This window comes from Acanthochromis polyacanthus, chromosome 13, assembly GCF_021347895.1.
Source record: "Acanthochromis polyacanthus isolate Apoly-LR-REF ecotype Palm Island chromosome 13, KAUST_Apoly_ChrSc, whole genome shotgun sequence".
NCBI classification, from domain to species: Eukaryota; Metazoa; Chordata; class Actinopteri; family Pomacentridae; genus Acanthochromis; species Acanthochromis polyacanthus.
Genome location: NC_067125.1, coordinates 14440563 through 14455844, shown reverse-complemented (window position 1 = coordinate 14455844; position 15282 = coordinate 14440563). Strand labels below are relative to the sequence as shown.

General features: G+C 40.9%; 1 protein-coding gene across 17 annotated transcripts in view; it reads right to left on the bottom strand.

The window, feature by feature from the left end:
* Positions 1–15282, bottom strand: part of gramd1bb (GRAM domain containing 1Bb) — a 125146-nt gene that overhangs the window by 27199 nt on the left and 82665 nt on the right. For 15 of the 17 annotated variants that reach the window (XM_051957864.1, XM_051957863.1, XM_051957866.1 and 12 more), the window contains one exon: positions 153–363. In XM_051957864.1, coding sequence (XP_051813824.1) covers positions 153–363 — 211 coding nt within the window. Of the gene's footprint in view, positions 1–152; positions 364–7110; positions 7295–7671; positions 8243–15282 lie in introns of those variants that run through there. The other 2 variants (XM_051957879.1, XM_051957873.1) reach the window with 2 other exon arrangements.

Here is a 15282-nt window from a genome sequence, read left to right as displayed (position 1 = left end):
GTTTTAGTGGCCAAAATCCTCAGACTGTGAATGTGTCCTAAACGTGGGTCAAAGTGCTGTGAATCTCTCCCTGTGAGGCTACCCCTTCCCTTTTGTCTGATGGCAAGAGTATTCTTCCAACAGGTAAACAGGAGCCTCTCCTGGTCACTCACCTTGGAGTTCTTTCCCCCGCTTCGTGCTGACTGCAGGGAATATGTTCTCTGGACAACCTGCTCAGGCGTGGAGGGGGACTTATCAGAGGAGTGGTCTGAACCCTTCTCCACCATGTTCTCACCCTCCTGGCTCTGTGGTGTGGGAGAGCGCGAGCGTTTACGCAGGACTGGTGAGCAGGCGGGTGTGCTCTTGTTTGAGTTACTGGCAGTGCTAAAAAACAAAGAGACAGAAAGAAAAAGAGATGAGAAGATGATTTCCACATTTGATTCCAGTGTCTGATACTTTTACAACAACACAAGTTAAGAAGCAAGATATCAACAACTATACAAGACAGTGCCATTCATGTGCAGATCAGTGTGGACCACAACACAAACACCGTTTTCTCAGACTTACATCACTTGAGGCTTAACAGGCTTGAAGCACCATGTGCTAACCTGGCTAATGACGGCTAAGCTGATACGGTAACTCCACGTCAACAACAACAACGACAACAATGAAGAAAACAAATGCTGTAAGATGCTGTCACACAAAGGTCCTTGGGATTTTCTCAGTAGTGTGGGGTATTAAAAGCAACAAGGAAATCAATCTGTGTGTATTTTTAGCTCCTTGTCAGTTCGATTAAGAAATTCACTGGGAAAACATGCAGTTTATATTATCTTCACTGTGAAATTTATTGAGCTAATTATATAAACTCATGTAAAATGAGTCCTTACGATATTTAAGGATCTTTTCCACTCAAGCAAAGAGTACGTGGTTGGCTAAAGCTACAAGTTCAGAGCTTCGTCCTAAAGACTAAAGTTGAAGAATAATATTCTGGTTCCTCCCATTGTGTTGACTTCTGCATGGAGATTTGCTTTAAAACCGAACAGATCTCCATCAAACTGGAGGGACTGCTATCTTAAGACAGGCAATACCAGTCAGTCAGTTGTACATTAAATTCCTATCAGGTAGCCTCCAGAACACTCTAGACACTCACTTCTCAGTGCGCGCACACACACCAGTGGCTCAACAACAAGCCGTCTCCTCACAATGACAGATGCTAACAAAAGGCTCTGTAAGTGATCTGTGTGACAGTGCGCCTGCCAGGCCTGGTTACTTGACATGGCGTTATGCAAGCCATTACGTCACTGCCAGCCAATGTCCGCCGTTAGTGGCCATGAATTACTGATCTACTGTTACATGCAGGACTTTGATGCAGCTGAATCAGAGGGAGCAGCGTTGACAGCTTCTGTTCGACTGTCGGGGTCTGCTCTACCAATAGCTGGTTGATTTTAAAAGGCAAGGACATCACAGAGCCTTCCCATCTGTTTAATGCAGTGGGATAAATAATGCACGTCTGGTGTATTATGGTACCTCTGACATCAATTTATAGGATTGCCAAATGGTCTGCTGGTCTGTGGATGATCATTCTTTCTGTGGTGTACATTGTGTACTCTGCACTGACAACTGATTAGTCATTCCTGACATGATTAAGAGTAAATTTATGGAAAAAAACTCTCTTAACGGCAACAATTTGGAGCACACATCTACAGTCAGTAACAGGTGAATGCCAAATGAGAAAAGTTTAAAATCTCTGCAGTTCTATTGAGCTGATTACAACATTTTAGGTCCACTTTTTGCGTTTTTCTGTGTTTTGTATTCATGTCTGGTTCATAAAGTGCCGTATGCCATCTCTCAGGGTATATCATGTACTGAAAGACTGTAGGAAGCTGACTGCATTGATATTGATCATGCAGGATAATCAGTGTCTGAGCCGGAAACCTGCCCATGTTACATGAACATACAGTACACAGGCCATTTGGCAGAACTAGGTGAGGGTTTCAGTGTAGCAGAGGTGCTAAGAAGCCCAGACCCTGTTACATTTCACCTCATGATCAATCTCATCACTGAGCGGTGTCTAAAAACAACATCTACATTAATCACTGAATATATAAGCACTTGATGTCGTGTGAAACAGCACCTGTGTTTTTTCTTGTTTCACAAGTGCATACATTTGTTATGACGTAAGCAGAGGTGGTCTCTATTTCAGGCACAGCACATTAAAACACTGTGGAAAGCCCTGTGGGCAAATGTGCACGGCGCTGGATTATACAGAATGGCACGTTCTCACGAATGCAGCACACAGCTGTTGTGTTCTCTGTTCCTGGTTGATGTGTAAACCAACATGACGCAGGAAGAGTTCACTGAACATTCTGTGTGCTTTTTGGAGTTCAACACTGAATATGGAGGAGGAAAAAATAGTTTGACATTTTTTTAAGCTCTTGGAGGCACTTCATGACTTGTCATTCAAAACTTTGTTGTTGTTTTTTTCTACTTTCCACTTTTGGGTGGAACCTGCTGATCAGCTGTCGGCAATTAAGAGTTTGAGCGCCTGGGTTTTCACACTTTGTGCTCTGGTTCCCTCCTACGACTGCATGGTAGGTTAATTGGTGATTCTAAATTGTCTGTAGGGCATGAGCAGCATTGTTGTGTGTCTCTTTGTATTGGCCCTTTGATGGACTGGAGACCTGTACAGTGTCAGATGAAACAGGCTTAGCCCCCCCTAGACCCTCTCTGGGATGCGACCCCTCTTCCCTACAGCGGGTACGTGCTTAATAGTACTCATTGGACTTTCTGTAGTGTGTCTGTCTGTCTTGACTCTTCTCAGACTACAAAAGGAATTCTTAATGAAGACTGCAGTCCAGAGGCAGGCGTTTCAAATTCTGCAATTAAACACTAATAAAATTCCTTTTATAGTAGCTCCCAAAAGTTACACCATTATTTTTAAGGTACAATTTGATCACTTGGGTGCATAATTATATCTATTTTGAAAATAAAAACGCCAAAGAATTTTTGGATTACAAAATCTATCATCCCAACAAGGTAACAGGTATAAAAAAGTTATTAGTTAGTCAAGCTTGAAACCAGGTATAATCAGTCGGTGATTTGATTTGTTTTTATTGTAGGGATGGCCCAGTAGTTTTTGATATTACAACTGCAATTCCAATATTGATTAAATAGAACGGTTACTAAGCTAAGCACATATCTTGTGAGGGTCTATTCTTTTAGTAGATGTGGGCATTAAGCATTTTAATGACGCTTAATTTTCAAAACAGTAGTAGTTCAGTTTTTAGCTGAACTTGGTGCAGTCGTATCAGATTCATTTCATCAGTCACAGTACCTGCGCCACTCCCACATTACATTCAGCATCTAAAGTAGAATCTATATCTGTTGTCAAGTCTTCTCCAACATATTTGGTTTTAGATGGAGCGGTTTGGGGGCATTATAAGCTGCACAGACACTACTGAATGTTCATGAAAATACTCATGTCTATGATTCTCTTGCTCTTCTGTGACTTTATGTTCAGCATGACAGCTACAGTACTCTACAGGAGGATACAGGCTACAATAAAGTATCAATCTGAGTATTTATAGTGCGTAGATGAGAGAATATTATCGATACCAGGCAAAACTGAAAATGGAAGGACCGAGAAAAATTCATGCAATTACAAATCGACGACTTTAGCACCACAGCTGTCAAACTTTGTTCAGACTGCTGGTAAATTAGATTCTTATATTAGACCTTTGGGACAGGGGGTCTGTAACTTGCTGCCTTGGTAACGACATTGGCAACAGCAACAACAGTAGTACATTAGTGATGGTGCTTTATAATGTAGAAACATTAGAAATGGACATCCATCATCATCTTTCCCTGCAAACAATCATACTGCCAAGTCTATATATTTTGGCACTTGTCCACCACAGAATGTTGTTCTCCATGTTGTCCTCCATAGAATCTGCTAGTAGCAATCAATCTGGATACAAGCTGGATATGCCAAAAGGTTTTTTAGGCTGGTAGTCTGAATGAAATCTTAGACTTCTGATATTTCAGAAGCATGGTTGGAGCCAGAGACTCTAACTTGCACAAACCTCAGGCAGATAAAGCATCAAAGGGTCTAGCAGACTAGATTAGACTGACATATTCAACCAAACAACCTCTCTGCCCCCTGCAGTATCTCGACGATAAGAAGACAGAGAGGGGAAAGGCAGGTTAATAAGGCAGACGCATTTTGGTCATTTTGCTAACATGAGGGAAGGCATCCCCCCTCATATTAAACACAGGGTAAAGCCACACCAACTGAAGCACAAAACACCATCTAAAATGAAGAGCTTGTGCAGCATGCAGAACTTGACTGATATCAGTGACTATGTGTTATTTGATGGTTGACCTCTGAAACTAATAATAACAACTGGATCTTCTTGACAAATCGCATTATTATTGCCAGCTAGGCCAGATAATTTTTTCCCCCAGTAGCACAAAATGTCTTAGTTCATGAAAAATTTGCTAGTGTGTATGTTGTTTTATCCACAAAAATAAAGGTTGTATTAACAATATATCTATGAAAATAATAACAGATAACAAATGTCACTATGTCCTACTGAGATTGGATTTGAATTTAAGACTGCTGAATCTAATGGAAAATGCTGAAGGTTTCCACAACCTGTCTTCTAGTCCAATTCTAGCTCAGTCAAACACAAAGTCAAGCAACTGCACCAATCCACACTGTCCAGTATCCTAAACACCTAAAAACCTTAAACATTTTACTGAGTTTCTCTGCCCATGCAGACAAGCACAGCATTTTCATATGAGTAGTTCTCAGCAGGTTAGGGCTGAAAGGTGTAAGACTGGATGGTGTGAAATCAAGGCTCATGCAGGTCTAACGAGTGGATTAGCTGCTTTGGTGAAAAGAAGTGAGCCCAAAGAAAAATATTAGATACAGTAAAATAACTGTGGCCAAGAAAAGCAAAGATTACCTGAAGAGCAATGCATAACTCAAACTAGCAAATACAAGAGAAATGAACAGAACATGGCTCATCTCTTGCTTCCTCTCTTTGCAGAAATTCTCAAATTGCTACAAAACTCTGCTACAGGAAGCCTCACTTCTTGTTTCTGGGCAAAGAGGAATTAACGGATCACCTCTCCTTTCCAGATACAGGGCAGTAAACAATGCAAACACAGATCCATCATCAGCATATGAATGACTAAAACCGATCAGTTGTTCACACAACAGTTTGCTCTTTGAACCAGCATGGTAAGTGTGGATGGAGCGAACATGCAGCTGATGCTCGCCAGCAGAAGAGCAGACAAAAGCATCTATCACAAGTGCTTTGTTAGTAGCTGCTTCATGAAACACAACACAGACATAAAGCCAGAGTACCTGTCAGAGCATTATCTCTCAACTGTAGTGCCTCGGGAATTTAATGAATGACGAACAATGAGTTCAGACTTCAGCTGTAGAAAATACACACTGCAGCACCATGTCTACTATGACAAACATATGACTGGTCTCCAGAAATGCTATGGGGTCTAACAACATAAAGTAATACACACACTATATGCACAAAATTCTCTTTTTCAAATAAAATCCAACAGCTCGCTCCAATAGTAAATGTTTTCCGCACGACTCACATGAGCTACAGTTAGATTAATTAAGTGACCTGAAGATTGGTGTCTGTCTACGTCTACTTAAGTGACATATTACCCAGAGCTGACAAACAATTCAACAATTAAAAAGCCATATCACTCGGAGCACCATCCACCCGACTACGAAGCACAAATAAAGCTCAGCCCAGAATGAATATCGCTATAGCAACAGTGAACAGAGAGAGTGTTTTAAATATTCAATGTGTGCGACTAAATATACTCAAGCAGCTCTGCTGTTAGAGATGCTGTCTGACCAGGAAATACAGCAGGGAGGTAATGTGACAGACAATGCCTCACCTGGGCTCAGTTAGTGCGCATTTAATGATGAGGTGATATGTTAATGTCTCAATACAAATGTTTATCGCTCAATACACTGTTATGAACGTGCATTTGATTATAACTTGGGGTGTTCATTCTGAATAAATGGGTAAAATATTTCATCAGATACATGCAGCAGAAATGGCTAGAATAAGAAGACACCTTCCATAATATGGAATATTTTTAACAACAGTATGTTGTTTAGAGCAGCAACTTTCAATGAGTTTATTATGTTAATTGATAAACAAAAGATAAATGAAGAATGAATGCTGAATGCAAGTACTAAGGTAGCACATGAAGAATACAGATTACAAATCAACAATATGACTCACAAAATTTTTGTTATCCCATTTGGTCTCGTAAAATAGAAAACATTAAAGCCAATAAATCACAGCTGATTTACAATCTTAACTCATTGCATCTAGCACTGGAAAATTTTCATACTATGCCAGAATGATTGGTCCCGGAGGTTTGAATACGGAACTCATCTACTTTACAGAGCTCTGCGCAGAGACGGCTGACTTCAAGGTGCTGATCAGAGAGGATCCTGACATGTCAGAGTCACTCGGAATAGGTCAGGTTCTTATAAACACATTGAAAGGGAAAAAAATGAAAGAAAAACAAGCCTGCTGTTTGCACCACTTTGTTACAGTCTTTTCTTTAAATAAGCTCTAAAGCTCTAAATCCAACCGGCTCAAGCTGTCCAAACGCTCAGCTTCACAATAGAACAGAGTTCCGGGCCTTTTGGAGGGCCCCACTTGTTTTCACAGTTTTGCTGACCCTGGAAAATACCCATCTGGCAGTGACTCTTCAGCTCTACTTGGTTTGAAAAGACCATGAGGAGCACCACGCTCACCGGCAGCTACTGCGCATGCACACACAGGAATGCGCATACAGTACACAGAAGCAGACATAAACATGGGCATGCGCATGAACACGGAGAACGTACGCCCACGTATTGCCAAAATACATAACAGCCCATTCTGTGTTACTGAAAAGACAAAATTAGCACCACATCATCTTCAAAACAACACAAACTAAAACACCTCTGCATTCTGATGCACCCATGCACTGTGCAGATTATATAACCGACCCCATCCCACCCCACCCATCCACACTCCCTGACACATAACACATACGCACACCCTCACACATGCATCACGGAGTCCGCCATACCCCTGCTGAAAGACACAATCCCTCAACACCTCGCCGTAGCAGCCCTCAAGGCAGCGACAGCCCTCGTTGGCCACCGTCACACACTCAAACACCACCATGTCCTCGTAGGCAACTCCCAGTAATGAGCTGTTCACCCAGCGGATCATCCCACGGACTGCGCGCTGCACTTTCTTTTCTCGCTCCGTGTAAAAGAAGAAAGGTAACTGGACAGATAAACAGAGAGGGAGAGGGAGAGAGAGAGAGAGAGAGAGAGAGAGAGAGAGAGAGAGAGAGAGAGAGAGAAGATGGAAGAAGCAGGCAGGGAGATTTTCTATAGCAGGCTTAGGGCCACTGATCTTCCCCAGCCAGCTCTGATCTCCTAATAACCAGCTTACATTGCCCTTAACACCACCTGCCAAAGAAGAAGCACTGGTGGTCTGAGGTGCAGCTGCCCCCTCCTGCTTGGACTCTCCTCTTAAATAGTAGATCTCGTCGAGCAGGGAAACCAATCATTATGCAGGCTCCGTGTAGTTTAGGGCTGAACACAGGCAGGTAAAGCAGGCAGTTGTTCCCAGCACTAACCTGCTTGTAGCCATGTAGAGAGCCGCTCCGCAGCGATCACCCCCTTTCAAACGGCTTCATTCACGCAGCGGGAGCCTTGGATGAGGCACAGGGGGAAGGAGAGGAGGTGGATGAGGAGAAGGGGGGAGAGGAGAGACGAGAGAGAGGGATGAGGGATAAAGGGGAGGAGGGTGGACGAGTTCCGGAGCATGCCAGGAGGATGAGAGGGAGAGGAGAAGGAAGCGGACGCAGCAGAGGGGGATAAAAAGAACGTATTTTTCCGACAGATGGAGAGAAACCACTGAAGCTGGATATCAGACTTCGCTTCTATCATTCAGTCTCTTCTCCTTTGTCTAACGAAGGCTGATAAGCTCCCAGTTTCTCTTAGCAACCTGCACTTTTCCATCCCCCCTTTTTCTTTCTCCGCTCTCCCAGCCGTTGGATCATCTGCCTGCTTACTGCTTCCCCCTAGTATCCAAGCAAGGCTCTTCTCTCGCGATTTCTGCTCCTGGTTCACAGAATTTCACGGCTGCAGACTGACAATAGATGGAAAAGAGATTGAGAGAGAATGTGCACGCCAGGCTAGAGAGAGAGAGAGGGGGTGAGAGACAGAGACAGAGCAAATGAGGAAAGAGATGGCTTTCACTTTGCATTCCACCTCTACTCGGTGCTGGTGCACTGAGCCTGCTGCTTCCTCAATTATTCATGTGTTTCATGAATGGAGGGGCTGACATCACCGGGATTCAGGTCACTTTACATTCGAAGCTCCTTCTAAATCACATAATAAGCAAGGCCGGGCTTTGTGGTAAACACCTTTCATTTGTTCTCACACACACACACGCACACACACATGCACACACACAAATCCACTTGTTACTTTTTGGAAACTAGACATTTAACTTGAAGTCAACAATCAGAAAAGGTAGATCAAGAAGTAGCAAAATTCAATTACTGCAAAAATAAATAATTTAAATGACTTCCGTGTTATGAAACCAATATAAACATAGATGGTCTGTAACTTCAATGTCCCTTACGGCAACTGTGTTCCTATTGTGTGGTATGTAAAATAAAACAAAATATGAAAATATGATCCACTGTGCATCATTACCATATGTTTTAAACAGTACTGCATCCAGACCCTTAAGTAATCAAATGGCCTTTAAATACTTTCTGAAGAACAACTTTAAGTCATTGCTGCCGCAGTCTAAAGGGCCGCCTTAAGTCAATTTCACTGATGTTTTTTTGTATTTGAACTACCAACTGCACTAAACAAATATGCCTTGGACTATAAAACAAAATGGAGATTTAAACTTCAGATGAACCTACAGTTATTTCCCTTGAAGCAGTGAAAACATGTTCTTTCTTATGGCAGAGTTACATCATTATAACGCCTCATTTCTGTATGCTTAAGGAATGGAAAGGTGCATTTATTTATCTAACCCAGGTATGTTATGTTGCGACAGTGGATTGAAATGATTTTTTCAGGATTTGTTACAAAGTATAGGTTAATACAATAAAATGAATCATGGCTAATTCCCACTGTTTCCAGTTTAGGGTGCTGATATTTTATATGCTGCACATATTTTTTTACATTCAAGCCAAATTTTCAGAAATACTGAAAGAAGATGTGTGTGTTCATCCACTACAGTGCATTATGTCTATGCTTGTTTCATGTATTCATCTCAGAAAAACCAACTCTTCTCTTCACACAAACCAGATGTTCATGTCTAATAGTCTCTTTAGAAGATCTGAATTTTGAGTGACAGGTAAGTCTATGCTTCATGCACATCACAACCCCAGTATTGAAGCATTGATTTGACAAATGTATTTGCTTTTCAGCGTCTGTGTGGCATAAAATATTTTTGATATTTTCTTGTACATTTTATGCACAAATCCAAAATGTGTATAAAAGTAGGTGGATGAAAATGCAATTGTTGTTGCGGCTTGCTGGAAAAACCAAAAAGCATCGTTCATGTGCCGAACCTACAATAACAAGTCCAAATGTCCACAGTGTGAAAAGCCCATTATATTGATTTACATGTTAAGAATGATGATCTATAAAAATATCATTAACAAAATCGTTTGGAAAATTACTAGTGAGTGACATTAATTTGTTACCTAAGGTTTTGTTGGAAGAGGCCTGATTTCAAACATCCACACAAGTCAAACAGCTGTTGCAAAAAATGCTGGATCTGGATGTCATGTACAACTGTACAGCAGATTACACGCTTACTGTAGTGTTTATAGCCTTTATGAACTCTTCGGTAAGCATGTTTCATATGTGACCTAGAAAAAAATCTTCCAAAAATGGCAGCTATTGCTATTTAATAGTTATAATCCAATGATTACACAAAGCATCAAATACATAATTTACTGTACTTCCACAGTTCATCGTTACATATTAACCCTGAGCAAACGCTAACTGGTCTTGAGAACATTGCAGGAAAGGTCATTTTAGGGTAATTCACTTGCATTTACATCCATTACACAGTTAGTAATCACCTCTGTATCTCTATAAAAAAGCAAACTGAACTCTTAGCGGTGCTGCTGGAAAGACTTGACCCCGGGGCTGCAGCAGTGCTGGCTGCCTCTGTGGGAGCGCTGAGCAGAGCCGTGCTGTGGAACAAAGGGAGCTGGTCCACTGAGTTGGACCACTGTGTGCCCAGATAAGCCTGCCGAGCCTCACACCAACAACTGACCTACTTAGAGGACCTCTGCTCTCATTGTTGTTGCACCCAAAGGACACGCAGATGGTCAGACAAATCAAACGGTATGTAGTGAACATCCATGGATGCGTAGATGTTCATTCCCCTGTTCCAACCAGTGATGATTGACAGATTTTAATAGTTTCCATTTCATTTTGTCCGATTTTCTCTGGTGTAGATGTAAGCAAAAGACACCACAAATGTTTAAGACTCCTATGATTTTCTCCATCTTTTGGGGAGGAAAGCGTGCTGTTTACACAGTTGTCATGGCAACACCAATGTGGCGACGCCTGGCTGGGTCGGAAATGTCTGTCAGCCCGACTGTGTCGGCCGTGCAGTTGCCATGGCAGCCTGTCAAGCCATTCATGTGCACCGCCACTTGAACTGTTCCCAACTGGAGGAAGAAAGCGAGAGCTGGAGGAGGGTGTGTTTATATGGGGGTGACGCTGCAGTATAAAGCTTTAACACACATGATTACTTATCTACAAAGCCCTAGAGTTAAAGTGCACTTTGCTGTCAACATGTTCAGAGTGACAGGAACGATCAATGGGGTCGGACGGCTGATGTCTCCATTTTATACCGAAGAAGGAGATAGTTTGAAAGATCAGGGCTCAACAGCTTCTGCATGAATGCTTCAGCATAGGAAAAAAGCGAGCAAGTACAGAATGAAAACACTATAAATACTGTTTGCAATTAATGTCACCAGCTTTCCTAAAACTATTTAAATCTAGTCCCAGGAGCATAACTTAAAGATTTAGTCCCGGCTTAATTAAAATGCTTAATTATCTTGCTGTGTGGCAACCTAACATAGGCAGACCTATAACAATTCTTAGGTTCTCATTGAAGCTCTGACCTACTGTATGTACCTCAGGGTACAAGGACCTGTTTTAAAAGCAGATATAATTAAATGCACTGATTTAAATTCAAAAGCACAACTTAGTGAGGTAATTTAAGGACCTTGTGGAGATGTCAGAGAGGGGCAGGAGGGAACAGGAAACTGGCAACCGGATTAAGCCCCGGTGGGACACTTTGTCCCAGTAGGACGGGACACAGCCACTGCCATCTGCAAAGGATATGCAGACGGAAGGAGGTAGGCTGGGTGACAACATGGTGGGCAGAGAAATGGTGAGGGGTAGAGAAAAAGAAAGCATGGATACCTGACATTAGTGCAAAGGTAGACAAAGTGAAGTGAGGAGACACATGGGTGACAGTGATGTCCTAAAACAAATTAAATATTTAGTATCTAATTCGTATTTCAAGTACTTTAATGTTTATTGCGCTTGACCACTGAATAGCTCTGCAATGCATTCAGAAAAAACTATACTTGTGCATTCAAGTTGTTCCTAAATAGATGTGTCCATGAACCTTACTGTAAAGGACACAGTCTGAAATATAGTACTGAGAGAGCGGCTTCACAAGATCAAAAAGTTGGGAAAAACCTGTAGTTTCTACATGCATGTCAGATAAGCCATTATAGATAAGCTGTAGTACCTGGATGTTCCACCAGGTGGAGCCTGTTAATGTTTAACACTGTAGAGAGGCAAGGAGGCAGTGACTTGGACTGTGTGTTTCATGTTAAAAAGCAAGAGCACTGAGGGTATTTAGCTAGCAAGAGGCCACCATGACAAAGACTTCTGTGACGCTTAATGGGCTCTGGCCAGAGCTCATGTGTTTAGGGTTAGTATAGGGAAAGATCAGGGCAGTACTTCATATCCCAGTGGCATATCTGACAGAGCTAATTTTGCAACGGCAATATTTGTGGGGGACAAAGGTCCACTGTGTTCAATTTGCATAATAAATCAATTGGTTGATGACTGATAATGTTGCTGTTAATGAAGAAAATTATTAAAAAGCTTAGCACCACAATCCTTGAACAAAGCCCCAAACTGTCGTAAAGAATGATAGGAAAAATGGGAAACTCAGTTTGCTGTTTTCTTGCAAATGTTGTGCTACGTTTCATTCTATCTAGAGATTAGTAAACAGACTAGTTTGATCAACATAAATAGTTAATAATATTAACCCTCATTTCTACATGAGGCTAAGAAGCAGACATTTTCTGTGCTATATTTTGAACTTTGTTGTTGAACTCAAGCTGTCATCACACCCATTTAGGATTTGAAAAAAAAATGCAGCAGTTGCTGAAAATGCAAATTAGAATTTTTCCTGGGGCATGCATAAATGCATTAATGAACAACTGATCCACTAGGCCTGGAGTCGATGAGGCACAAAATAAAGTTATCTTCAATGTGTGAATATTGACTTGTTCATCAAGAATTTGATGCAGACAGCCTCATGACAGACTTTAAAAAAATAACAATTTCAGCTGTTTCTCTTTTCAGGTGAGACTTTATTGGCCACTCTGGATGAAATTAATATATCCAACACAGGAGCCCTTTATGCACTCATGCTCTGTCTGTCTCAGAGAGATGAATATGCCTCACTATTGAAACTGTTCACTGCAGTCTGCTTCTTTTTTGCACTGAAATATCACTACTCTGTCTTAATAAGAATTTTTAAGTGCAGATTTATGGTACGAGAATGGACAAATCTATTTATAGGACATTTTTAGCATTCATTTTTTAGGTTAAAAATATATATTTTTGTTACACTAATAATGCATTATGCTTCTTTCTGATAATTATGGGAAATACAGTGTTTCAATGCAAAATTATTCAGATAGGAACTTGAGATTAATGTTTCAATATCGTACAGAAAGGTCCATTTCTTGACCAAAATAATTCTTTGTCTCTAATAGCGACACTCCTGACAGTATGCAGGTATTCAATCTTTCATGTTTCATGTGATTTCACTTTCCTTTTTAGTAGTTGAATATATATATTTTTTCCTTTTTAAAGTAAACATAAAGTTTTGAAACAAATTGGGAAGGGTCATTCTAGCTTTTCCACTTTTATGTCATCTTTCACACCGATCTGTCTATGCATATTATCAGGAATAATATAAAATGCAGGGAGCAGGTTTGATTGTCTGCTTATGTCCACAGCAGTGACACACAAATAACTCTTTTTTTGTTAAGAAGACATATCAAATTCATCAAATACACTTCTATACACAGATACAACAAAAGGTTATTAGGTGAATGGATTCAGCAAACAAAAAGCTATTTTTGTTGGTGTACAGTTGCAGTAAGGATTAAAGAAAGAAAGGAGGGCAGCAGGTTTTGGTTGTGCATCTAAAAAGCTTAATGGCAAAATAGCCCTATTGTCTGACCAGGCACCATGAGGGAAACAAGCTTATGGAACACCAGTGTAAAGTCTTTTTATCATACAGTCATCAGAGGCAGACAGGTACACATAACAGTCAGTCCACAAACACAGCTTCTAGTCCATTAATAGTGAGGTTAATAGAGATCAAAGGAAGCAGAAACATTCAATCCTACAGCATGACATGACTGATGTTTCAAAGTTAGTTAGCAGCAAATACATTTTGTCTGTTACATAAAATTATCCTTTTACTACTGATTGCATTACTGTTATGCTCATTCTGTAGTGACGATACAACCTTATAGGAGACAGTATACATCGTTATGTTACCAAAATAAAAGCATAAATTAAAAAAAATTAAAATAGTATCCTTTATAAAGCTTGTCATCATCTTTTGATGCGATGCACCAAAAGTGATGCTTGTAAATGTGTTCACATTCCAAGCCATGAGTACTCAGTAGTCATTACTACAATATGAGTAGTCCGTATGAATGGGTTGCCCCAAAGCCATTATCAAACTGATCTCAGCTGCACACTTTTAGACAGACAGATATATAAACACCTGCCAAAGCCTTTGTAGTAATTTCCTCTACAGCAGGTGTGTCCATGACCACATGTTGCAGTGATGACACACACACAGACAAACACTATGTGAAAACAATGCCAGCTATGCTATCATGGCTGGTAAATATTATACTTTAGGATTAATGGATGCATTTATTTTACTTCTGAGGTAGCATGAATGCTAACTGAGGCAGCGAAGTTTGTATAGTTTTGAATGTCTATACGTGAATATGCATGACATCATGGCAAAAATGTTGGCCAGGGATACACCCACTGTACTGCAAAGGCAGTTTTAATTACTTTGTCTATGATAGTATCACAACCTTGTATGATGCAGTCATGAGATCTTATAGGTGTGCAGATGAGATGAAGGTGGAGCTCGAAAGATTTGAAATCATGCAATAATGTGGTAAAAGCCACCGATTCCTTATGGGTTAGAATGTCAACAGGCATTGTGGCTGCTGTGATCCCATCTAGTTTTTATATCCCTGCTATTGTAAGAACGTCTCCGTCTTGTCATTGACTTTACAAATCAATGCAATGTATGCACATCTGCCATCGTTAATCATATTCACTCCCACTGCAGATTAAGAAAAAAAAGCAGGTTATGTTGGGAGCAAGCAAAAAAAGTGTGGTGAGGAACAGCAGAGAGTATAATCAGTGATGACAAATGGCTTGTGGGAAGGATACAGTAATAAAAAAAGGAAACAGGGGACAAAGGAGAGAGAGAGAGAGAGGAAGAGAGAGTTAATAAGCTGAGACTGGGAGGGAAACAATTCTGCAGTTTCTCTTGGCTGCAGAGCTCATGCTGTGAACTTGCAGGTCCACTGTGGCCTAGTCTGATGCTGCAGTGCTATCTGTAAGGCTGCAGTTGGGCCCAAGACTCACATATCATTTCCTCACAAACTTGGCTCTCGATGAGATGATTTTGTTTTCTGAGCGTTGGGACTGAATCGTCACATTTGATGGCCATATTATATCCACAACCAGCAGTTCACATAAAGTTAAGGTCTTTTGCTTCTCCCTCTCTAATAACATGCATATATTAAAATGAATCTTCTCGGTGCAGAGGCCTGGGAGCTACAATTTTCATGTCAGCCTAAAATAGCCCAGAGAGACATTAGCGCCTCAGTGTTGGATAT